At 35.9% G+C, this 27282-nt stretch overlaps 1 protein-coding gene across 2 annotated transcripts in view; it reads left to right on the forward strand.

Annotated features, from left to right (window-relative positions):
• TRAK2 (trafficking kinesin protein 2) overlaps positions 1-27282 on the forward strand; it is a 63750-nt gene that overhangs the window by 15540 nt on the left and 20928 nt on the right. Inside the window, exons 1-9 of one of the 2 annotated variants that reach the window (XM_037043614.1) lie at positions 2524-2628; positions 7206-7501; positions 11713-11907; positions 20413-20489; positions 22390-22506; positions 23738-23947; positions 24549-24627; positions 26079-26209; positions 27079-27153. In XM_037043614.1, the coding sequence (XP_036899509.1) occupies positions 7411-7501; positions 11713-11907; positions 20413-20489; positions 22390-22506; positions 23738-23947; positions 24549-24627; positions 26079-26209; positions 27079-27153 (975 nt within the window). In that variant the 5' untranslated portion in view covers positions 2524-2628; positions 7206-7410. Of the gene's footprint in view, positions 1-2523; positions 2629-7205; positions 7502-11712; positions 11908-20412; positions 20490-22389; positions 22507-23737; positions 23948-24548; positions 24628-26078; positions 26210-27078; positions 27154-27282 lie in introns of those variants that run through there. The other variant, XM_037043613.1, reaches the window with a different exon arrangement.

Genomic DNA, 27282 nt, shown 5'->3' on the forward strand with positions numbered 1-27282 from the left:
TTTTTACATTTTTAAAAGGTTGGGAAAAAAAGGCAACAGAAGCCTTATATGGCTGTAAAACCTAAAATATTTACTACTCGCCTTTTACAAAAAAGTTTACTGGCCCTTGTTATTGATTCTTGAGTTCTAAAGAGAATGAGTAACCTGTTCATTTTTATAAAGTCCCTAAAGGAAACTATCAGTGATTATATAATTGTATATTCTAAATATTATAGCGCATAATAATGTGCTATATACACATCGATGGCACATATTGATAATAATTTGACATGGAAAGATAACTGAATAGCCTGGTAAACACCATGTTAATATTCTGCTTCCCAGTGACAGCTGGTAAAAGATTACAACTGGCTTTCGTTTGTGCTTCATATTCATCTGCCATATTATACTCCCTGAATTTTTTAAATGATCATATTACTTTATTTATAATGAGAATCAAAGGTGCACACATGCATATGTTTGTGTTGTGTTTCTGTGTTTTAAAGAGAAATAGAGAAATCAAATGGAAATTTCCAGTGGAGTTTGTGGCTTATTATGTACAACTTTCTAAACTTTTATAATTTTTAAACTTAAACATTTTCCCTTCAAAGCTTTTTACCAGATAACCAAATACCTGAAAATATCAACATTGAGGCTTCATCTCACTTGTTTCTTGTTTTTGTTTTTTACCATTTCCTTAGTTGAAATCTAAGTATACTGCTTTAGAGGAACTAGGTAGTAATATAAAGCAACATGGCCTTTTAAGAAATTGTCAGGCCCTGGCTGGCGTAGCTCAGTGGATTGAGCGCGGGCCTGCGAACCAGACGATCGCGGTTCGATTCCCAGTCAGGGCACATGCCTGGGTTGCAGGCTGGTTCCTTGCAGGCTAACTACCAGCAGGGGATGCACAAAAAGGCAACCATACATTGATGTTTCTCTCCCTCTCTCCTTCCCCTCTAAAGATAAATAAATAAATAAATCTAAAAAAAAAAAAGAAAGAAATTGTCAGGTGCCCTGGCTGATGTAGCTCAGTGGATTGAGGGTGGACCTGCAAACCACACGATCGCGGTTTGATTCCTAGTTAGAGCACATGCCTGGGTTGCAGGCCACTTCCCAGCAGGGGACTCACAAGAGGCAACCATGCACTGATATTTCTCTCCTCCTCTCCTCTCCTTCCCTTCCCCTCTAAAGATAAATAAATAAAATCTTTAAAAAAATAAAAAAGAAATTGTCAGGGGCTGTGTCCACATAGTTTGCATTGCTGAGACTGCTAGTTCTTCATAGATTGTCTCCAGTAAATATTTCTGTGTCCAGGCTGGCAATCAGACCTTAAGGATTGAAGAGATGCAATAATTATATAATACATAGCTGCAAAAAGAATAGTGAATTTCCATAGGTTTTTAAAATTTCCCTTTTATCACTATACTTTGTTCCAAATTCCTCCTCACTTCCTTCCCCCAAGACAAGCATTTTCATATGTCCATAAATATAATACACAAAAAATTAATTTATATAAATTCAGTTGTGGTATTGTGATATCTTTCTTATTTTGCTTCTTGTATTATTCCCTTAGGACTGTCTTTGTGCTGTGTTGCTCATTTTGCCTATCAATTCTCCAGGGAGTAGGCCCTCACCTATCACAAACAAAAATCCAGGAGATAATCTCAGAAATCTCTGTTCACGGGCTGATATGAGAATTTCTTCAGGGTACATATACCCAGGAGCACAGGGTACATATACCCAGTTGCTGGGTCTTAGGGTACATATATGTACCTAATTTGACTACATAGTTTCCAATGGTTTCTTTGAATGGCCGCACTGGTCTGCAGTCTCACCGTGTGAGTTTTTATGAGTTTCTCTAAGGCCTGTAGTTAGTGACAAGAAAGGGTTACCCTAGGTAAGAATAATTGTTAAGACTCCTGAATTACTGCTAGGAGGCAGCAGATGAGATATATAGCATGGTATGCTATATTGATGGTATGTTTGTTTTACATGTGTATAGTTCTGAGGTATTTTGTAGGTATCACAAAACTTACTTTTTTCTCTAAAAGCAGGGCTATGATAAACTGATATCTATAAAAGTAGAAACAGTGTAAAAAGTCAAGGTGAGAAAATTACACATACTAAATAAATGATTGGACAATAAGAATGATTATGAAGAACAGTTCCACAGTGTATAGAAAAAATGTATCCGTGCGATTGGCAATCGGCCAAGGATGAAGGCACGCAAATGGCTGAAGGCACACGGATGATTTTGGCAGAGGATCATTGTTAAAGTGGGGATATCTTTTTAGTCAAAGGTGAAGGTCAAAATTAGGCATTCAGGAGCTTAACCGCTAAGCATGGTGAAGGGAAGTGCAGCTGTGGAAATTTATCAAAAACCACAGTTGGCACATGGGTTCAAGGCCTTTTCTAATCTGCAGATGTGCATTCCTTAGCTGCCAGAGGTCCCCTCCCTTCTCCTATTGGTAGAGATTATGGCAGGGAGGGGTTACCTACCTCAGCAAAAGTTCATTTTAAACATAACAGGGCAATTTTTTAATGTCCAAAATATCAGAAGAAAACATGGACCCTATATGGCTAAATTTCACTCACGGTTTGGGCTTTTAAACTAGTGGATTTTACTGCCTTTTGGAATTCAACCTGTTCGTAAGTAGAACTGCCTCCATATATTTCATATTCTGAAAACCTTACTGATCTTTACATTGAATGGCACTAAATAGAGAGAGACAAAATATTTGCTGGGCAGAAATCCTGTTTCTTCAGGATGAACTTTACAGCTGCTGGTGGAATAGCTGCGCTCAATGCAGCCAGTGTGATGTGCTGTGGCACGTTGGCGCGCCTGGGCTTGGTGTTGGTGTTTGGCCTCGGCCTTTGTCAGGTCTGCTGCTCACTCTCCAGGGCGAATTTTGTTGGTGGTTTCTCCCCACTCTTCTTTCTTTTCAGTGCTAAGTACTGAAGCCATCATGTAGTCTTTTGTGGTTCACTGTCTGGTTTTTAAATTATTGTGGTTTTTTTATTTTATGTATTTAGTATTACTTTGATGTAGCCAGATACATTAAAACTAGTGAGTCTCTATTAAAAAATCTATTATTTAATGTAGGGACAATGTACATTTATTTTTTAAATTACACAATTTATTTTTTTGTCTGAATTAGGGCTACCACTACCTAAAAAGGTTGCTGCTAGAGTTGGTGATTGGCACTGTTCCTACTTGTGTATGGTGATCAGCAGCCAACATATATTTTAAATTAATCTCTAAAGTATTATTTGTGCAATAAACTTTAATTTTATTGTACACCTGCACCCTTGTCAAGCTTCCCTGAGTTATTTTAGTCTTTCTTAAAGGCTGTTTTGACCAGGCTGTGTTAAGGAAGTATCAAGGTTTTTTTAAGGCACAGGGCCTATATTTAGGCCCTCACTGTTGACCTTTAGTTTCCATGGCTAGGCTAAACTAAGTTATTCGCCATGTTGCTTTCTGCCAGCAATATTTATCTCAATGTCACATTTTGGTTGTTCTTTTTAAAGTCTTATTCTTATTAAAATAAGTCACCTGGCTATTTTATTTCTTTTTCTCCTAAATGTGTGTGAGTTACAAAGGCTGGCTTCTTGTTTTTTTGTGTGTGTGTGTGTGTTTTTTTTAAATTTAATTCTTATTCAAGTACAGTTTTCTGTTTTATATTCCCTGCCCTGCTGGCTTCTTGTTAATAAAGCATGCTTGATTGACTGTTTTATAAAAAAGCAGCAAAGTTGTTCTTAAAAAGAGTGAGTAGAGATCCAGCATAGAAAGTAGATGGCCTTCTCTTCCTCTACTACTTTAAATTTCAGTTAATTAAATCAAGATTGAATGCTTAACATGATGAGTAATAATCTTCATGATTCTTATTTTCTTTTTTGTTCTTTTAATTTTTATTACCAGAATAAAAGTGGTCTTTTTTCTTTAAAAAAAAAAAGTAGATGGCCTTCTCTACTTTGTATACATATATAGTAAGTACTACTTAGTATATATGTATACAAAGTAGAGAAGGCACTAAAAGTGTGTTGTTTGGCTTGCCAAAGTTTAGTTTCTACTACATTTAAGACTCTGATTCTGCATGCTTTTTCTTTATTCATGTATCAGAGAAGTAGAACGAAAATGATTAAACACTAAAATCACTTGTCAGAGGGTAGGAAGTAAATGGGACTTTTGATGTTGAGGGAAGCTGCCATTAAGGAGTCAAAAGCAGGGTTTACATTGTGCTTAACCTTATGTAAAGTACAATAACAGTACTGACAATAAAATATTACTAACTGGTAATAATAGAAATAAGTAATATTTGCATAATATTTACTGTTTCTAAAGCGTTGTTTTAAGAGCTTCACATGTATTAACTCATGTAATTCCCTGATGAACCCTCTGAGGTAGATGCTGTTATTTTCCTCTCTCAACTCACTTAATCTCTGTAGCAACCTCATAAAGTAGACCTCATTATTAGATCCATCTTACAGATGAGGAAACGAGGTTAAGTAACTTGTCCAAGGTCATACAGCTAGTAAGTGGTAGAGATGGGGTTCAGATATTGGCAGTCTAGTTCCAGAGTCTGTGTTTTTAACCACTGTGGTAGGGTGAATAGGGTGAATAATGGCCCTCAAAGATATCTAGATCCCATCCCCTGGAACCTGTAACTGTTACCTTATATGATAAAAGGGACTTTACAGAAGAGGCTAAAGTAAGGACTTGGGGGATGGGGAGATTATCCTGGATTATCCCATTAGACCTTAAATGTAATTACATTTGTCCTTAGAAGAGAGATATAAGGCAGACTTGGCAGAAGGTGGTAATGTGCACAGAAAAAGAAAGAGAGATTTAAATATGCTTTGAAAATGGAGGAAGGGCTTCTTGAGCCTCTAGAGGAAGCACAGCCCTGCCAATACCTTGATTTTGGTCCATTGAACTCGTTTCATCCTTTGACATCCAGAAGTATACGGTAATAAGTTGGTGTTGTTTTTAGCCACTAAACCTGTGGTAGTTTGTTGCAGCTGCAAGGAGAAACTAATATTGCCGCTGTGCTATGGATAGTGGTACCAGTTATAGCTAAGAATTTTAGTGTCAGCACCCCTTGCCATGAAGAAATAAGCTTCAGTAATAATCTCCTTCAGTAGTCCCACTTTATGGTACTTGTCTCATTAATGACATAGTTTCTCAGTTCTTACCTGTTTATGAAGGTTATTCAGATGAAATCTTTAGACTATGTCTGTTCTGTTCTCATCCAAGGTACCTGTTTTGGGCTTAGAGTTGGCTGTGAGTCAGAAACTTAAGTATTAGGCTGAACACATCATCTTTTCAGTCCCAACTGAAATGGGGAAACTAAAGGGAACAAGCATTTTAGTGCCCGTACCCAACCCTCCCTATGAAGAGTAAGTACCTAATTATAGCTCCTATCTTGACAATGAAGAACTGTTAGATAATGTACTTTGAGTCAGAAAAACAGTAAATAAGATGAAAATTCAGGCTTGTCTAATGCCAAGTTATAGACATTATTCTATACTCACAGTTGCTACTCCAGACTAGTCCTACTGAGGAGCTCAGATCTAGACCAAAGCATAATCAAAGAGTTTATTTAGTTCTAAAGAGTCACTAGGAAGAACATATTTCCAAATCATCTCTGACCTGCTCCATAGTCTACAGGTTGGGTAGATTCTTGGATTGCCCTGGAGGCCTAGCTTCCTCCTGCGTGATTCTGGAGATGGGTTTAGGTCTGTGTTCAGCTTGGTTTTCTCTGTTCTCGTATGCAAGAGTTAAGACGAAACCATTAACAAAAGTTCCAAAACTGATCAAGAAGCAATTCTCTAGAGCAAAGACCTGGAGTCCATAGTTGAAATATATGTAAGGTTTGTGTGTGTGTGCATATATGCGTTCATATGTGGAATATGTAAATACAAAAACACAGGGAAAACAGGAATGATAATGTAAATATAAGATTAAACCAGCTGGTGTTAAACAGAGTGTCACACAGAAGGTCTTGAGGTTATCATTAAATTTTCACAGTGATCTTTGGTTAAAATATGATTAACAACCACAGTTCTGTTTAAGAACCAATTTAGACCCGTACGAGAGGCACTTGGCTTTTATCTTCTCCCTCTTCACCTTCCTCCTTTCTCTTTCCCTCCCCTCTCCTCTTCACAAGAAAAATTTGTGACTTATTTTTTAAAATGCTTTCTTAGAAATTGAAAATAACTTTAAATATACATGTAGATATAAAAAGAAGTTTGTTCTTTAGTTTACTGGGATTCTTCTAGAGGTGGTGATCTAATTTCACATATCTAAATGTAGGGGGAACCCTGTTTAAGAAGTGGCTGTAGGAAATCATGGGTTTAGACAGGTGGTTAGTTGATATCTGTTGTATGTTGCTACTAGATCGGGGATTGGCGGATTTTTTCTATAAAGAGTCAGAGAGTAAATATCCTACAAAGAACATGACAGTGTATTATCTGGCCCAAAATGTCAGTAGTGCCATGATTGAGAAACAGTGTTTTATATTATTCCATTTCATCTCCTTTGTTGGTTTATTATCTGTAATTCTTGAGTTATTTTATTGGTTGCTTTAGGGTTTATAGTGTACATCTTTAACTTATCACAGTTTACCTTCAAGCAATATGTTACTATTTTCATGTTATATGAAAGATTTACAACAATATATTTCCAGTTTTCTCCTCCTGGCCTTTGTACTATTGTGTAGTACATTTTACTTCTACATTTATTATAGGTCCCACAATATATTATTTTAACTTAAACATTCGATTATCTTAAATTTTTAAATCGCTTTATTGACTCTAATTGACATACATTATAGTGCATATACTTCAGGTGTACAGTTTAGTAAGTTTTGACATATATACACTTGTGAAATCATCACCACAATCAAAATAATGAATATATTCATCATCCTCAAAACTATTCCTCTGCTCCTTGATAATAATCCCTTCCCCAGCCTCAGGCAGCTACTGATCTGCTTTCTGCCATTATAGATAAATTTACATTTGCTAAAATTTTATATAAATGGAATTATACACTATATACTCTTTCTGTCTGACTTCTTTCATCCAGCATAATTATTCTGAAGTGTACCCATGTTGTGTGCATCATGAGGGAAGCATTCTTAATGACAAACATGGTAGGTAATTGGACTGCTGTTATTAAAGAGCATGCTGATTCTCAAAACCCGTTGATGTGTTCTTTGTTTTAGGTTATGACCATCCAGGGTATGATAATGAGCTGAGAGCACTCATTGCTGCAGATGTCATTTGTCTCATCAGGAAAAAAAAAATCTGGTTAAAAGGAAATACCCATACAACCAGATTCATTTTTTTTATTGAATGGCTTGATGGATTTCCTTTGCTTTAATTCATACCAAAGCTGTCCTTCTCAACCAAAGCAAAAAAGGATCCTGCATGAATCAATCCCAGAATGCCGTTTTTATATCACCAGCGGGTGAAGAAAACCTCATGAATAGCAGTCACCAAGATTCAGAGAGCATCACTGGTGAGTCCAGTTCAATAAATATTGAAGTGCTTACAGCATGTAATTGAAGTGCCTTAATCCAGTGTATAATATCCCTGTGATGAAACACTGGCTTCCCTTTCAGCCTCCTCTTCTCAGAAACTGACTGAATTAATTCCTTCATCCCTGAGTCTCCTACCATATTATCAAAATATGCCTTGTGTGCCATTCCTTGTCTGTGTCTGACTCCCTTTCCTTTACCGGGAGCTTCCCTGGTGAGCAGGAACTGTCGTACTGGTCTTACTACTTCCAAAGGTCAAGGACAGAGTTGCTTGTGCTTTATACCCTGCAAGCACCTGACAAGAACACTTGGCATGTAAGGGGTACTCAGGACACACGGCGTGTACAAATACAGGTGAGGACCTATAAGTCCTATTGGCAAGACTAAATAAAAAAACCTCTGAACATACAAAGTGTTTTCTAAACTTTGGTTAAACTCATTGGTCCACAAAATCTGACCTATTTAGAGGGGAGAGGGGAGAGAATCACAGGGGAAAAGGGGAAGGACTCACATGAACAAGTATAAAGGACATATGGACAATAACTAAGGTGGGGGGTGGAAATGGAAGGGAGGTGGAGAGCACTGGGGGGGGGCAGGGCTGGGAATATAAGACAGAAAACTGTACTTGAACAAGAATTAAATAAAAAAAGAAATAGCTATTTCTATACCTACCTCACTTTAGTTTAGATATTTATGTTTGCTGCAAGTGTATTAATGTGTTTTAAGTATGGGGTACTGCTGAATAACCAGTTGGGGATGTTAAATAACAGACAGTAAATGCACAGTACTACTTTACTAAAACTCCAAAAAATTATGAAATCCATCTAAACCCAAAGGTTTCCCAATTTTTAAATTTAGCTTTATTGCGATATCTTTATGACGATTCAATGAAATACACTCATTTTACACGTACATTTTGGTTTTCACGTATATACACTTATGTAAACACCAGTACAGCCAAATTATAGACCATCTTTATTACCTCCAGAAGTTGCCTCATACCCAGAAGTCACCACCCTTTACCACTGACTCGAGGCAACCACTAATCTGCTTTCTGTTGTTACAGATAAAATTTGCTTTTTTTCTAGAATTTCATATAAATTAATTTGTGTCTGTCTTATATCCTTTTTGCATGAAGGATTTTTTGTACTGTAGTTCAGCTGGCAATGGATGGTTGTGATTTTTTGCTTGTCTGAAAAAGTGTGTTTTCACTGGTACTGAATTCTCAGTTGACTTTTAGATGTACTTTAATGAACTTCCATTGTTATCTGCTGTATATTGATTCCCATGGGTCATTTTTGCCCTGTTCCCTCTATTGTAATGACTTTTATTTTTCTTCTCTGCTTTTAAGATTTTCTCTTTGTGTTTCTTTCTTTGTTTTTATTCTGTTTGAAGTAGTTCAGCTTATTTAACTATGAATTTATAGTTTTAATTAAATTTGGAAGATTTGGGCCACTATTTTTTAAAATATGTTTTCTGTTCCTGCCTCTTCTGTGACTCCAGTTGCATTGTATGTTAAACTGCTCGATATTGTGGTACGAGTCACTGATGCTCTGTTCATTTTATTTCTCAGACCTTTTTGCTCTGTACTTCATTTTAGATAGTTTCCATTGCTGTGCCTTCAAGTCTACTGTTCTCCTTTTCTGGAGAATGTCTAATTTTATTAATGTTAGCAAGTGAACTTTTTGTTTTAGATAGTGTACTCTAGTTCTATTTGGGGTTTTATAAACATAGAAGTATCTTCTGCTTCTCCTTTTATCAAGTCATGTTTTCCTTTTAAATCTTTGAGCGTATTAGTAATTAGCGTATGTGTACTAATTTTATCATCTTTGTCATTACTGGGCCTGTTTCTGTTGACTCATTTTCCAACTGCTAATGGATTTCAGTGTGCTTATTCTTTGTTTATCTAGTAATTTTTTATTGAATGATGAACACAATGCATAATACATTATTAGATGTTTGGATTTGCTTGTCTTCCTTGGAAGACTTAAAATTTGCTTTGGCAGGTCCTTAAGTCACCTACTGATGAGGTGGCTCCTATTGAAGCTTGTTTTTAATCTTTAGTATGTGGGACTCTAGATCATACTCTTAGACCATCCTCCTGGTATGCTTTATTCTAGCATTAATTTAGCCCTACTACCAGTAGGCATGACCCTTCTAGAATCTTTACTGATTGTCCCAACTGTTCATGAGGTTTGTCTGCTCTGGCTATATGAAATTCAGACCTCATAGCCTTGTGTAGGAGAGTGATGTAATTAAGATATGAAGATGTGGAGGAAAATGTGAGTGTAATGAGAGCAGACCAGTTTGGAGGCCATATTCAAAAGGAACAAGAGGAGGCCTAGAACCTAAATGCAAGTTGGCTAAAGTATTCATGTGAAAGAGACATTTGGAGGATAAATGGCAGAGGGTGGGTTGTTAAGATTGGACAATCAGGAGAGTAACAACTAGTAGATTATCAGAAATACAGAAGCAAAAGTACTAGTCCGAAGGATATGTAGTTTAATTTACTGAACTGTATTCTCATTATTTAAATTACCTTTTAGAAATAGGGAATTTGTTGCCTTGAATTTTCAAAGAATTTCATTAATCCTTATTAAAAGAGCATTTCTAGGGAATAGTTGCTTTTTAAATGTCACTTTTGTTCTTCATTTCCATTATACCATTGAATGTGTAACTGTCCTTTCTAGCTCTGCATGTATTTTATCAACTTCTCTTCCTGCAAGTGTTACAGTGACAACCTGTATGAGATATATTTATGGCAGGAAAAATTTGGATTACCACATGGAATTCATAGAAATAGAATTTGATGTAATTTAAGGGCTCAGAATTTAAGAAATCTTGCTACTAAGAGCTTCTTTAGAACAATATTTAAGGTTTTAAATGTCTCTCATCTTTGTGGTTATGGAGCCACAGCATGGCCTTCTCAGTGGGTAGGGTAGTTTGATGGTTATCCTCCTTGTAATTGACTTATTCAATTGTTATTGTTAAGTTAAGGTCAGTTAGTAGAAAGTTACTCTTTTAGGGTATGTTTTCACTTTGTTGTTCTTTGTCAGAGTTAGGACATGTTCCTTTATACAACCCACAAAGGAAATACTAGATCTCTTAAAAAAGTGAGAGGGTTGGTGTGACATCCTGTATTTTCTCTATTTTCAGCCCTAGTATTTTAGGCATATTGCAAGGGATAACTTTCCTTTTCTTGTAAACAGCTAAATTTAGGAGGTGTTAAATGATGGGCATTATTTGGGACAGAAACTCAGGCACAAACACGCAGAGGCAGGGAGGCCCAGGTGTCTTCAGAGATACGTATGTGGTGGGGGAGGGGAGTTAGAGGTGTGCAGGAGAGTAGAGATGTGAAAAGTATTTGGGACTTTAAATGTACCACATCTTCCAAAGGAAATGAACTACTTAGTCCAGGACCAGTGCAGGAACACTTCAGTAGAATGTTAACATTAATGGTTAATATTTAAACAGTGTATGTTAATTTTTTTATATCTAGCTACTGTGAAAATATACTAAAATATAATTTTTCCAAATTTTGGAGATTCTTCCTACAGAATTCAAATTCTGTTACTAAAGAACATGTAGTTTTACTTCTTTAGAACTATCTTTTGCTTGTTATTTTGTGCTGCCTTCTTTCACCCAAGCATTTAAGTTATTAGAGATCAAATCCCTTTTAACCAGCACTAAACAGATTGATAAGGGGGAAATTATAAATCTGTCTAAATTTATTTTAAACTTTAAAAACATGTACACTAAGCAATATATTTTTAGATATTCATGGTATTATTTTTACTATAGAAGTTCTCAAATCAAAGAAACACAGAGAAAGACCAACTATAGTGCCAGTATATATTAATAAAAGTCAGTGGAGCCCTGGCTGGTGTAGCTCAGCGGATTGAGCACAGGCCTGTGAAGCAAAGGGTTGCCAGTTCGATTCTCAGTCAGGGCACATGTCTGGGTTGCAGTTCCCCAGTGGGGGAGAACTGATGTTTCCCTCCCACTCTTTCTCCTTGCCTTCCCCTCTCTCTAAAAATAAATAAATAAAAACATTTTTTAAACGTCAGTGGAGAATTCATCTTTGCTCATGTATCTTTGATTTTTCTACTTTTGCAAAACTCATTTCAGTGATCTTTCTCTGTAGCCTAGTAATTGAAATATATTGGATTCATTTACATGGACTCCTCTTTAGATGTCTGCTCCAATGAAGATCTCCCTGAAGTTGAGCTGGTCAGTCTGCTAGAAGAACAGCTACCCCAGTATAGACTAAAAGTGGACTCTCTCTTTTTATACGAAAACCAAGACTGGGCTCAATCCCCACATCGGCAGCATCATGCCTCTGGTGCCCTCTCTCCAGTCCTTGCTGAAGAGACGTTCCGTTATATGAGTGAGTATTTTTTTTCACCTTCTTAGAATTTGCCCATTGAAATAAAAATCATGACTATCTCAGTGTTGACTTTCACAATGTTTGGCATCCCTACCCATTGTTCAGTGTGTGCTGACTTTAACCTGAACTAATTTAACAACACAAAGTGATGATTCTGATTGTCTTACATCTGAATGCAGAAAGTTTTGTTGTTCTTAGGATTCTGACTGTCGTGTCCAGGGTTGCAAGCATATTCAGATGTTCCCACTTCTCCCACCTCTTACTTGATACTTCCTCAGGCTGAGTAGGAAGGAAAGTTGGTTTGTTTGTTTTAAGTAGTGAAATCATTTAAAAATTTAATATTTATTTATATCTCTTGACATGTATTATCCCAACAGTTTGATATCCTAAGCCATCTACTTTTTGACTCTTTATCTTCCCTATTAAACACAGTTATAGAAACTATGTCAGTTATTAAGAAGCATAGTTCTTAGATGCATAAGTAGTTTTAGTAATGCCAAGGAAAAATAAGTGTACATTATACAGTAAACTTTATTACTTAAGAACTCATAGAGAATATGTCAGTGAAAGGCTAAGCCAAATTTGTCCTGAAAATAAATCTATTTTATGCCAAGCTCTTAGAAATGACAATTTAAATTGGATGCTGTTTAAAGTATGGAGATATTTTTGCCTTTGACTGCTTTCCAAACATCTGCATTCAGGCTGGGCTTACTTTATTTCTTATTCCTTATACAAATGTTAAGTGTATAATAGCTGTTGTAATATATTATAAAGGTCTGTAAATTCAGTGTTGATATGTTTGTGAAATTCCTTCCATTTGAATTCGGTATGGGGTTGCCTCAGCTCCTAGGCATCTTCCCAGTCAGTGCTTCAGTGTTTTTGAAGATTGCGGCTGGAGAATGATTGTGAAATACTCATTTTCATAGTAATCATTAACTTGCTTTTAATAGTAGTTTTCTAGAACAAGGTTATTCACTGCTCAGAAAAATAATTCTAAACATTGCTTAAACTTGCATTTGAATAACAAGAAACTCAAGTAAAATTGTATTTCTGTCCTCAATAATTTTTTAAAATAGCTGAATAACTCTTAAAGTTTTCTTAACTTTCTAGTTTGAGAAATTGCTTCCTTGAACTTTTCTAGAAAATGCTTTTTTGAAGGAATAATGTTTTTGAATTCCATTTCCCTTTGTTCCATGAGTTTTTAGATTTGTGAGAAATTTCAGAGTGAAATTTTATCACAGTAAATTTAGTTTGTGATTATTTTGATGAAGTGACACAGAAAGTATCCCTTAGTTTACTTGTTCTTGGTCCTGTAAGTCATGAGGTGGGGGTGGGGAGGAACTGTAGTTAGAAAGATGTTTTTGATCATGATTTAATGGAGTTATTTTTAGGATGAATTTTATATTAAAAAAACAAAAATAAAAGATAAGCAAATCTTTAAAAACTTGGTTTTTAGGACTTTATACAAAACAAACCATAATGTTCAAGGGAACAATTTAAAATTTAAGATTAACTATCACTGGTGTGGCTCAGTGGATTGAATGCTGACCTGCAGACTAAAAGGTTGCCAGTTCGATTCCCAGTCAGGGCACATGCCTGAGTTGCTGGCCAAGTCCCCAGTTGGGGCCTTGAGAGAGAGAACCAATAGCTGTTTCTCTCACACATCATGTTTTTCTCCCTCCTTTCCTCTCTCTAAATAAATAAAAAAATATTTTTAGATTTTACACTTATTAGAGAAGAAAATTCATTTTCCTCTCTAAAAATAAATAAAATCTTTTTAAAAAAAGAAAAACTTAAAATTAATAGGATGATACAGATCTATCCTTCTAGGTTCTGGAAAACTATCCTGTTCCTTCAGTGGAATGGTACTACTTTCACTTCAGCAATTTGAAAATTAAATGATATACTGTATGTTGATATACCTAAGATCAAGAAGCAAATAAGCTGGGAATATAATTGGTCCACTAATACTTTATCTTTGTCTGTACTTTAATTTCAGTGTTCTTTTACAGGTGTTAATTCTTTGGGTTAACAGTGCACTCAAATATAAATAAATTTCATTATGAATTTGTATCTCACAATGTAGAAAATAAGTGATTTATTTAGCAATTTGACCAAGGTTTTAAAAAACAAGATACAAAACATTCTCTTACCCTTTCCCACAGTTTTCTATCACTTTGATATCTCAAGATTTTGGTTTTAAGTAATTATTATGTACCCTGGCAAGCACCCTGGTGCTACTTCAGCCCCTTCTTATCTCTACTTCCCACACATACCCATAGATACTATGATCATTAAAATGAATTTTCACAACAAATAAAGGAGGTGGTATGTTCTCTCTTATATAAGGTAAAGAAATTGAAAGAGCCATGAGAAGAAAATAGAGAAATTTAGAAGGAAAAATGAGCGAGGTTTTGGACTAGGACCCTGTCTCACATGAATGAAATGATGCTGGTTCTTCACTGGAGGTTCACCAAAGAAACCAGGAAGAGGTTGTTTATTTCTAAAATAGAACAGAAGAGCAATGGATGGGTCCAAAAAAAAAATTCCATCTTAGTCCCCACCATACACAAAGTATAAGACACTCAAAAGGATGTTTTCTATGCAAAACAGTCACTCCAAGGTTTTTCTTCATTTTATGAAGAGCGAGACCTGGAGTGAACTGTGGGGTGAGCAGTGCAGTCAGAGCACACGTGACAGAAAGGACTCTTTGTTCATGTAAAGGCTCAGAACAGAAACCTCATCTACCTTTCAAGATATGCTTTATTTGGGAATAAGGAATCACCTGCACCACTCCTAATGCATAAGAAAAAGGGTGGGAAGAATGATTGTATAAGTTTTATTTTAGGTGTCAACATCACTTGGGAACCTGGACAAATTCCTGGGCCCCCACCCCAGTGCTGCACACAATCAGAAACTGGGGGTTGGGCATAGCCGTCTGTTTTAACACATCCTCCTGATAGTGCTGATGCACACTCAGATTTAATACAGATTTAATAACCAGATTAATTTAATCAGATTTAATAACCACTAATACAAAGCTTTGTCAAACAAAGCTAAATGGCCATTACACAATGACAGTAACTTTAAAATTAGGAATACATTTTTGTAGAAAAATACATTGTAAAAATTATTACTTCTAGTTGGTAGTTATATTTTTCCTCAATTCTCCTCTCAAATATTATTGGTCCGTATTTCAGGAAAGGAACTATAACTGATAATGTTCAGGAAACATTAACCATAGTCAGATCATGGAGATGAACAGATATGTAATTCCTTAAATCAGCCTTCCTTCTCAGCTAGTTCTAGAAAAGAATTAAGCCCTGTGCCCTGAAACATCTGTGTATAATGGGTTACTTTATCAGCTATGCATCATGCACTAGCTAAGTATTATCCTTGAGAGAATTGAAAAAATTGTCACTCAAATCATTATCTGTGGGGCTTAATTCCCCCTGGATCCCTGCTGAGAAAGGCTGCCCTAGATGGCATACTCTCGTATATCAGTCTCCTTTTTAGTCTGTCTTAGTTCTTCGGAAGGCAGTTTTTTTTGTATTGCAGAAATGTGCTCTGTATTACAACAGCAAGAGTTGCAATTACTTCTTTGGAGTTTAAACCTGAAGGCCTGTCTGTAGTTGTCAGGACCTTTTACGATACCACGTGGATGGTGTTTTTATGTTTCATGTGTTTCTTGTTTATTTGTTTTTGCTTATTGCCGTGGAAGAGTTGGAGAGTGATGAAAGATTAGAAGTCTTTTTAAATTTTAGTTTTTGTGGTAAAAACTCTAAATCTTAAAAAGGGGACATCTGAGGAAATAATCAGACATCATCTCATATAAATAAGAGATATCAAAATGGATTACCATTGGCATTTCTTATCCTGAAAAAAAGAAGTGCTTACATGCATTACCCTCCACTCCCACATATAAAAATATATATTATACATATGTATTTTTAGGAATATTAGATTCTCTAAATATTATACCAAAATATTGAACATGAATTAACAACCTTTCAAAACCAAGTTACAAAATTGTTATGTAAAAAATGTTTATCTATATGTCAATTATACTTCAATAAAATTAAAAATAAATTTTTATCATCTCCCCAATGAGAGAATTAGATTAGGGAATTTCATGTCTGGAAACAAGCAAGAGTCATTGCTAATTTCTGTGCCATTTAACATATTTCTATTTTAACAGCCAAGAACTGAGGGGAAAATAGGAACTGGGGGAAAAATTTGATAGGATTGATTATAATAAAGTCAGCCTGCTTGACTCTCTTTGTTCCTAGTTACAGAATTAAGGTGAATAATCTTTCTATGGTTTTAGAAGCATTTAATCACAATGCCTAAATGCCAAGAGAACATATAAGAGCTTTGTTCTGAGTACTTCTGAAATCATCCCAAGCAACTTGTCCTTCCTTATCAGGAATATTGTAATAAGGACGAGAAGACAGAATTTATCAGGCTGCAGAGAAGAATCCATTTCCTTCATGTGTGACTGATACTGATTCGGGAACTGTGTAGTTGAAGTGGCTCAGCCTGTGGGGCGTGGTGGTATATAGCCTGTTTCACATAAAACATAGAAATTAAAGAATTCTGGTTGCATTATCTAACTTCTTTTGCTATAATAAATATTTAAGCTTTTTAAAACTTATTTTTGCTTTTTGAAACATTTTAACAAGAGCTTTTTTTAAAATTGTAAATTAAAAAATGTTAATTTTAACATTTGTTCTTCATGGAAAACCAGCAAAAAACAAACAAAAAGTAGATCAACTATAATCCCTACGCAGAGATAACCGCTATTAACACTTTAATGTATCCTTCCAGTCTCTCTTGTATGTAGGTATGGTCACTCTTTAAAGAACAAAATTGGGATCTGTGCTGTTCTGTAACAGGTGGGAACTCTAGTACTTCATGAGATAAAGGCCTTTTGACCTTGGTGGCACTGTGGGAGAAATGGCAGGATGATGTTAGAGCCCCTTACTGGGAATGAGCAGACCCAGGTTTTAGCTTATGACCCTGTGAGGTGGGGGTTTTAATCACCCCATTATTATCCCAGCTTTGCCTCTAGTGGCTTACTTTGTGGTATTGGGCATATCATATAATTCCTTTCAGTCAAGATTCCTCATACAAGAAAATGAGATCATTAAATGAGATTAACTTCTTAAGAGTCAGCTTTAAATTTTCAGACTGTGACAGATGGTAAGCATTTGTAGGAAGTACATTTATAGGAAGTACACTGCACTAAAACATGCTTTATTCTAAATATTTCTCTTATGTATTACTGTCTTTCATTGTCTCTTCCTCTTTCATTATGTGTGACTTGTATATAGCTCACAGCTGTTTACATCTTTAACTTACTGGCTTTATTTCGAATTAAATTTGCCACTTCCTTTCCACCTCTGTTCAGTCATGAAATATAAGCCATGTTATGTAGTTTTTAAATTAGTTGTATAAAACTCTTTTTAACTGAGTCTTGTTAATCTGAAAATAAAGGCCAAGGTAAGAGCCAGCGTTCATCTGAGCCCTGACTGGCGTGGCTCAGTTGGTTGGGCTTTGTCCCACAAAGCGAAAGGACAGCAGTCCGAGGCCCGTTAGAGCATCTGCCCGGGTTGCGGCCAGTCCCCGTTGGGAATGAGTGCGAGAGTCAACTGATCAGGTGACTAGTCAGCGTTTCTCTCACACACTGATGTTCTTCTCCCTCTCTCCCTTCCATCCCCCTCTCTAAAAATAAATAAAGCTTTAAAAATAAATAAGTAAAATTTTAAAACTAAGCATTTATTTGCTGTTCAGAAAGCACTGATTCAGGCAGATACCCAAATGGTATTCCGATTATGGGGCAAAGGCAGGGGTTTTTATGAGAAAGGGAAGGAAGGTAATTACGTGCATAGAAGGAAGGAATGTCTGTAGGTACAAATAAGCTTAGTTATTCTTTAGCTGTACATGGTGGTGCTGATTCTAAAGAATCTCCTTCGATTTTCAGTTCTGTAGTCAGAAAATCTGCTCTCCTGTTAGCTTTATAAACAGTTACTTAGAAGAAAATGCTGCTCTGGCCCCGTCCGTCCCAGTCCAAAGGTTATTTTGCCCAGTTCAGACATTCCAAGGAGCAAGACATGCAGTGCGGTTCTTCTGGAATGGCTGCCTGGCTCCATTTTAAAATGGCCCCACTTATGTCAACTTTTCACAGTCTCCAGAACTCCTGGTTCTTGCTATCAGTGTTGATCCTGGGTCAGTGGTTTTCATCCCTAGCTCCACATCAGAACACCTGGGATCTTACTACCTGTGCTCTGGGTTGCCTCCAAACCAATTCAATCAGAATCTGGAGTTGACACCCACTGCCCTAATTTAAATTTGGTTTTGTAGCTGTTGGCTGGTTTTCTGTAATTAGTTTAGAGCATAGATAATATGACTTGATTTTTTTCACCCTCATCTTATTATCAGGACCAGAAGTAGGAGACCACACTATGTGTCTGCCTCATTTTTTTTTACCAATCTAGCAATTTAATACTGTTACTGCAGATGCAGTTTTTTTTCCTTCATTTTTTGCATTCTGCCCTTTACTGTACCAGCTTCATCCCAAGCTGTGCTTCCCATCCTAATGTTAAAAAAGCTGCAACAGTTCCAGGCTTTGCATCTGCACCCTAGGCCTCACCAGTATTCCAAGCAAGAATCCTGAAATACACCTTAATCCTTTGTTCCTGCTATGCTACCAGATTAAGCTGTGAAGATTTCTTAGACCCAAATGTCTCTTTCCCTATCCCTAATGGTTAAATTATGGAGCCAGTTTCTCTACTTATAAATATAAATTCTTTTGGAGTAACTGTTTCCTTTTAGTTTTTTGTTTGGGGTAGTTTTCTTTTTCATTTTGTTTTGTTTTATTTTCTTATATTTGATTTAAAACTTTCTTTAGCCATCTCCTAATATCATCAACCCAGCATTTTGTTTTCCTTAAACTAGGAAACAATTATTAACAATAAGATTATTGTTAATAATTAAGGTCTAGGTAATTCCCAGATTCACTTTTAAAAATTATGCTAGGGAGAATTAAAAGCTCAGATAAAAGTACAATGTGTCTCATAGTATCTGCTGCCAACTCAGTTAATTATTTGCAGAGAATTTAAAACCAGGACTATTTCATACATACCAGTTGTGTTTAAAGAGAATAACTGTAAATAGTTGTATGATACTAAGCTGTTTTGCTCAATAAATTATCGTATTTGAACCTCCTAAGGACCTTGTGAGATGAATGTTATCACCTCCATATTATAAATATGGAGTCTAGATCTCACAAGGGTTAAGTGATTTGTTTAAGCTTACTCAAATATGTGAATGCAGTTTTTCTGCTCCAAAGTCTGTGTTTTCTTTAAGACAAGCTAGTAAAAATCTAAGTGAAACAAATCTGTTTCATGTAGTGCACTTCAAAGTCAAAATGTTCCTTTTGTAGCCCAGTCTGAGTTGCTCCGTTGATTGGAGCGGCATCCTATACACTAAAGGCTGAGGGTTTGATTCCTGGTGGGGGCACATACCTAGGTTTCAGGTTCAATCCCTTGTTGGGGCACGACTGGGAGGCAGTCAGTCGATCTTTCTCTCATCAATGTTTTTCTCTCTCTCTCTCTCTCCCCCTGCCCTCTTTCTGTTCCTCTAAAATCAATAAATACACTCTCAGATGAGGATTAGAGGATTTAAAAGAAGATTCCTTTTGTATTATGCATCAATCTTTAGCTTAAAAAGATGTTGCTTGTTGTGATTGTGGAATCACTGGAGTCATATTTCTGCTTCTCTTTGAGGCTAAATTATTCAAGTGCATTGACAGTTCCTGAGTTCATGAAGTGCAGAAATACTGGGCTTGGATTGTGCAAGTAACGGTGTAGTATACAATTTAGTTTATAGCAAAGGCATAGATATAAAGATTATTATAAAGGGTTTTTAATGATGCTAAAAAGGAGTATGGTTCATAACAGAGCTACAAGAATTCCTACAAGTTCTATTTTGTTTATTAAAATTAACTCAAGTGATAGGTGATGATAATCGAGATAATCACAATAGAATTCTAAATGAATTCCTTAGTAATAGCAAAACCAGCCCCTCACTAATTTTAATGTAGATTAGGATGTAAACCAATACTTATTTGCCCCCCAGTAACTTTAATTTAGATTAGGATATAAAACAATTGGTGACTTAATGCATGGTCACACTCTCTATTGTGAGTGGGCCAAAGCTCTAATTTTACCAAGGGAGGAGGAAATAGTCAGGAGGTGACTGCCTTGTAGTCATATGATACTTTCTTAATGTATTGCATGACACACATTTGTTTGTAATAATTAGTCTGTTTCCAGATTGTCTAATGAAACATTTCTTTCCCTTTCTTTTTATATATTTTTTATTCTTCTGAATAGCTTTTAGTGAAAGCCAGGGTTTGTTGTTGTTTGTATCTTTCAGTTCTTAGGAATGGTTAAAATTTTTCTCTTATTTCTAAATCCTATAAACACTTTTTAACTATCTTAGTTCTAGGTACAGACAGGGTGGAGCAGATGACCAGAACTTATAATGACATCGACATGGTTACACATCTGCTGGCAGAGGTAGGAATATACTTTTTCTTTTTGTAGTACAAAAAAGTAAAACTTAAAGATCGTTTGGAATTTGTCAAATTTTTGTATTGAATGAAAACTGATACTGTCTTGGCTGTGGGTTATTTAGTATAAGGTTGTTACAGTTGGAACAATTGGCATACCAGCTGGCATTCCAAAGCAGAATGGCTCCTGAAGTTAACTGTTTTGGAATTATAGAAGGTTTAGGGGGTTGCTTATTTGTTTGTTTGTTTGTTTTTGTGTTATAATGGTGCTGGCCAGTATCCCTACCCCAGAAAAGTAGATGTTGTTACTGAATCTGGAGCAGAGTTGCCTGTTTAAAAAACAGTTCCATTGAAAATCTACACCTGCAGTTTGGAGAATCTTCCAAAGATTTTTGCTCTGCTTGGATTATTTTTTTAGCTCACTTTGTCCATGATGTTTTTAATGTGTATAGTGTATCTTTTCAACCTGCAGTCATAGGGAAAAGACCTTAGACTTCCATTTTAGTTGCTCTTATGGAAGACTGTCTTTCTCTTTAAAAATACTCTTTCTCTCCCTCCACCCCAGCTCCCCAGAATTATTTTGTATATGCCACTTAGCCATTAAAAATAAAAGGGCCTTATGTTTTGGAAATAACCCATCAATTTGTTTTCATGGACTATGGAGTGAAAGAAAAGAAGCTTAATTTTATTTATAGTTTTTAATGTAAGCAGAACCCATACTCTCATGTAAGGCAGTTAAATGTGTATTGACAATTTCCTATCCTACAGAATATAGTCTGCACCACCACCATGTAGGTGGGATTTCTATGTTCCCAGAAAGAGTAACTTTTGCTTTGGTTGGCTTTTCTGTAGTCATTCCTGCATCATTACCACCAACTTCTTTAGACCCTTTTTTTTTTTCTAAACTCTAAGCAAAACCTTGTAGCTTCAAAACTTTCAGATCTTTGTCCCTATTTTATTTCCCATCATCATTCTTGCACCAGTTGCCATAGGATTCTTGACTGTGCTTTCCTCTAAGCCTCTAGCTCTCAATCCATGTAAGTTTGCCCTAAATGAGACTTTTTAGCATACTTACCTGATCCCATATGTTAAATACCTAATTCTGTATCATTACCATGCTTTTTAAAATTTTTTCTTTTAAATATATTTTATTGATTGTGCTATTACAGTTGTCCCATTCCCCCCCTATATCCCCTCCATCCTGCACTCACCCTCCCACCCACATTCCTTCATCTTAGTTCATGTCCATGGGTCATGCATGTAAGTTTCATGTTCATGGGTCATACATGTAAGTTCTTTGGCTTCTACATTTCTTATACTTTACTAACCTCCCCTGCTATTTTGTACCTACCATTTATGCTTCTTATTCTCTGTATCATTACCATGATAGACAGATGCATTCAACAAATATTTGCTGGGCTTTTACTGTGTGCCAGATCCTATCCTCAGTTTTAAAGACTACATTGATTTTTCTAATTCCCCAAAGTTGTAAGTTTAAAGGTTGGGTTGCTACATTCTAATTAATAAGGTTGATTGATCTCACTTAATATCAAGAAATGCCCTCTTTCATTTATAACTATGGTGGTTATCCATTTAACCAACATATACAGGAGTGGGCAAAAGTAGGTTTACAGCCGTGAGTATGTGAAACAGAATTTATTCTTGTATTATTATCTACTAATTATTATTATCATTTATTTGTATTACAAAACTACTTTTGCCCACTCCCATATTAAATACCACCCGTGTGCCAGGCCTTGTGTTTATTTGGTATCTGGGTGTTAAAATGAATCTTGATGCTTTCTGGAACATTGCTTTTGTGTTTAGCAAAATCGACTGCAGAAATCTCTAAACTACTATTTAATTTTGTTGGAACTCAAAGAAAAGTGTGTTTGGCATTTTAACAGAGGGATCGTGATCTGGAGCTAGCTGCTCGGATTGGACAAGCACTCTTAAAGCGGAACCATGTCTTGTCTGAGCAGAATGAAGCCCTGGAGGAGCAACTGGGACAAGCTTTTGATCAAGTAAGTATTTGATAAGTTTTTGCAGCATGAAATAATTAGGTCTTGCGCAGTGGAGGAATTTCTTTTTCTGGGTGTCCCTGAATTGATGACAGTAAGTCGCTAAATAATACCAGTACATGTGGACTTTGTTTGTAACCATTGAACTAACCAGTAGAGAAATGAAATGATACTGTACAGAGGATACTTATGTGAGTCTACCTCAGTCAATATAAGAGCCTGTATTCAATGCCTGTCATACCTGTGGCACCCTGCTTAGATTCTGACATTTTATCCTCACCCCTTTGTGTAGACTTTGTGTGTGATCTTTTCTTAACTTGATTTTTCAAAACTATAGATAACCCAAATAATAGATACCCAATGAAGTATCTTTATGCAAAAATCCAAACAAAAAGAGAAGAAATTTTTGAAAATGTATTTATTAAAGAATAGATATTCTGAGGGGAGAGGGGAGGGAATTTCAGGGGAAATAAGGGAGGGGTTTAGAGGAACCTATATAAAGGATACATGGACAACAACTGAGAAGGGTGGAAATGGGAGGGAGGGGGGAGAATGGGGGGTGGGATGGGATGGGAGTAATAGACAGAAAACTGTACTTGAAAAATAATTAATTAAAAAAATTGGAGAAAAAAATATTCTTAGTGAAAACTGAATTACTATTAACTTTAATGATTAAATTTTAGATACTCTGAAATTTGCTATTTTTATCTAGTTTCATTTATACTTAATATATGCATTATATTTAATAACATTTGAACCTTTATGTTGACAATATTTATTTCCTAGAACTAAAGTTAGGAGATAATGTGGAGTTATACAGCTTAAAAGTACAAGCCTTTAGGATGAGAATTTAAAGTAGGAATCTTTTCTGATACTTGGAAGTTTCTTCAGTTTTGTTTTGTTTTTAACTGCAAATGTATCATTATCTTATGTGAAAATTTCTTCCTGTATGTGTCTATTGCATAGAACATGAAAATTGGCGTTCCTTCTTACCTAGTACCAAAAAAGCTGTATTTGTTGAGTCAGTGCTCAAAAATTGTAGCTTAGGAAGTATCTGAGGTTTATTATTCTCTTTTTAGCACTTGCTACTTTAGTCAATAAAATCTAGCAGCTAATCATATTACTTTGTTTCATGGTGAGAAATAATTGCTTCATGAATTAGAAGTTATATTTACATATATTAAAGAATGCAATATAAAAGACATCTTGTAAGTCAGGCCCTTTTGCTGTGCAGGTTAATCAGCTGCAGCATGAGCTATCCAAGAAAGATGAGTTACTTCGAATTGTCTCCATTGCTTCTGAAGAGAGTGAAACTGATTCCAGCTGTTCTACACCTCTTCGGTTCAATGAGTCCTTTAGCTTATCTCAAGGCTTGCTGCAGCTGGACATGCTGCAAGAAAAGCTTAAGGAACTGGAAGAAGAGAATATGGCTCTTCGATCCAAGGTACATTCAACCTAATTCCCAATTTCCTTTAACGGTTTAAACCCAGATGGCATTTAGGTGAAATGTGACATAACTAAGGATTACTATTGACATTCCAATTACGGAGTGACAGCCAAGACATATGTATTTATTGCCTTCTATTATTTCTTAGATCCCACTGAAAAAGTGGATAATAGCAAGCTGACAGATGAAACAGAAAAAGCCACAGCATAGAATATATATCCTGTGGCTTGTAAACAAATAATTAAATAAATACAACTGTGGTACGAACTGTGTTGGAAAATTTCAAGGTTCTGTGAGCTTGTATGATGGGGGTGGGGATCAAAGAAGTCCTGCTTGAGCAAGTGATATTTTAACTGAGGCTAGGGATTAAGCCCTGCAGAAATGTATGGGGGGTGGCGTGTGGGTTGGAGAGATAAATAGACATTTACAAAGGCCCTAAGAGGAGTGAGGGAGAAATGTTTGTCATATCCTTTTCCATACCTTTATTTTATGGTAGAAAAGGCTTTATAAATGATTAACTTTTCAAATGAGGATTAAAGGTTTTTTTAAGTTAATACTGTAAAACAATTAGAAGATATCACATACTATTTTTTTGAAGGCTTGTCACATAAAGACAGAAACTATTACCTATGAAGAGAAGGAACAACAGCTTGTCAATGACTGTGTTAAAGAACTTCGTAAGTATTAACATATTCTGTTTGCCTTTGGACAGTTCTTTGGTGCAATATCTCCAACTCACAAATCAATGGTTTTAGTAGAAACATCTCAAGAAACAGTATTAAATAATTACTGGAGATCTTGGAATATCACATTGAGCCCACACTGTACATAAAATACCATATGTACCTCTAAGAACTATCTTTGTTTCAGTTGCCATCATCATTAAATAAAGACCTATTTTCTGTCAGCTATAGCATGTTAAGAGTGAAAGAAACCAAAGCTCTTAAGCTGTTGATGAGAAAATAGTCCTGTAGAGAATGTGATTCGCCATAGTCAGAAAAGGATAGATTAGTGGTAAAGCCAGGTCTTACATTCCATGTGTAATTTTTTAAGTGCCAACTGTGTGTCTATAAAGGAATATATTTTGGTTTGATGTAATGTTAACTAAAATAATTTTTAAAATAAATTATTTGGAAAAAGATCAGCTTTTCTGGAGAAAGATACTCAATTTCTCTATATGTTTATAACCTTTTGTGTTGAAAGAGAGAATGTAACATCACAGTTCCTGTGGGCTGTGGACCTCAGAATGTGTTCACTTAGAATAACGGAATATTAGAGAACCAGAGGGCCAATAAATTGAATCTTCTCCATCTACATTGTCGTTACCTACCTTTTACACTTTAAAAAGCAGAGAAGATACTACTTGCCCAAGAGCTCAGATCCTGGTCTCCTTCCTTCTTGTTGCCATCCTATGAAATGTTGGCTTTCTGTCAATTAAAAAATAGTTTTATATGACATTGAGAAATGGTTCTGCCACTTGTGTTTAGATATCAAAAATTTTATGTGAAATAAAGATTTATTTCCCCAATGGAATTCTAAAGTTTCTATTTCGTATGTATTCAAGAATGTTAGGCTGTAAGAATTGCTAGAGGCCCCGTTCAGTTTGACAGGTATCCCAGAAAATCTCCTACAGAAGCATCTCAGTAGCTTTGTCAGTAGGTTTAAGGGATTGTGACTGTTCCATTCTGGAAACACTCTTTTGTTAGACTTGTTAAGTTTAATTTTCATTGCTCGTGGGAGTTTATTCACATCCCTGAAGAGTTTTCAAAGACATAAATGAGATTTCATCTTGGCACTTGCGAAGAAATATAATTTACCTATATCTTTTCAAACTTTATTGTCCTTCGTAAAGAAAAAGATTAAGTATGTATCTTTTTAATAATGAAAAGATTGAAGCAAAACTTTTAGCTTGCCTTTACCAGTCATCTCTTTTTAGCTTTTTTGCCTCATTTAATTCCTAAGATTAGCCTATTTCAAAAGAATCTTTATTTTTTAAGTTTATGTTAAAGAAAAATATATTTGTGATAGTTTAGTGCTTGTTTTAAATAGGATTTGACCCACAGGCCATAACTTGCCAACCCCTATTCTACATTTATATTAATTTTTAAAATTCTTATTTGTTTTTCAGGTGAAACAAATGCTCAGATGTCCAAAATGACTGAAGAATTGTCTGGGAAGAGTGATGAACTGATTCGATACCAAGAAGAGATCTCCAATCTCTTGTCTCAGATTGTAGATCTTCAGCACAAACTTAAAGAAGTAAGTTCATTCTTTCATTCAACAGATGTTTGTTAAGCCCTGACCTAATACCATGCACTGCGCTAAGTACTAGATTAATCAAAATAAGCGGGTCCCTGCCCTTTTACAGTGATCACTGTTTTAGTCTTCTCTGTGTCATGAAGTGTGGATAACTGCTTTCAAGTCACTGTTTCTCTCCTTAATGATACCAAACCCAAGGCTGGCTACCCACAGCTCAACAGCCAGTGATCAAGAGACAAGGGCTGGTAGAAGGAAGGAAGGTTTGTTCACCTTGTGCCTGAGAAGGTGGCAGACTCCCATCACAGAGACCATCTTAACAGTGGGACATGGGCAGGGGTCTTTGTAAGGAGGGAGATGGAAGGGAAAACAATAGAACAAAGAAATCATAACAAGGGGGTAGAGAGTTCTCCATTGAGAGGACTACAGGCAAGCTAACAGTCTGTTCAGATAACTGGTTTAAGGTCAGCAAATCTCCCAAAGCTGGAATGTCTAAAGGCTGAAGTCTGCTTCTTTTGAAGTTAGTTCCTAGAATTCTTAAGCAGACAGGATGTTTATCTAAAGTCACCTATTAGTTAACAGGCCATAATGTACAGAAATAATGTTGAAAGAATGGTGAGGTTGGTTACAGTAAAAGGGGGTTGGGTCTTCCTCAGCCAGTCGGGGTGTGAATTATTGACTTGTGCTCATTGTCCTCTGAACACCTTGATGGATTTTTGTGTTCTTCCCATTTTATTGCTCTTATTTGGCTTTTGGAAGGTAAGCTTTTTATAGGCCTCAACATAGGCTGTACCCCTGAGGGGCACCCTTAAAGAGAGTAGCCTCTATTTTATATGGGAAGGCTTCACATGTCTCTTATCATATGTTGTTAGCATGTGATTGAGAAGGAAGAACTGAGACTTCACCTACAAGCTTCCAAGGATGCCCAAAAACAACTGACAATGGAGGTAACGAAATCTTGCTTTATTTTGTGTTATACGGGGTGGGCAGGAATGAATAGTTTCTTTCATCTTTGTGAATAAGTTTTAAAATAACAACAACAAAGACTCAGGATGAAATAATGAAAGTTCAGAAGT

Source organism: Sturnira hondurensis, unplaced genomic scaffold, assembly GCF_014824575.4.
Source record: "Sturnira hondurensis isolate 20B ecotype Veracruz unplaced genomic scaffold, ASM1482457v3 Scaffold0004136, whole genome shotgun sequence".
Lineage (NCBI taxonomy): Eukaryota > Metazoa > Chordata > Mammalia > Chiroptera > Phyllostomidae > Sturnira > Sturnira hondurensis.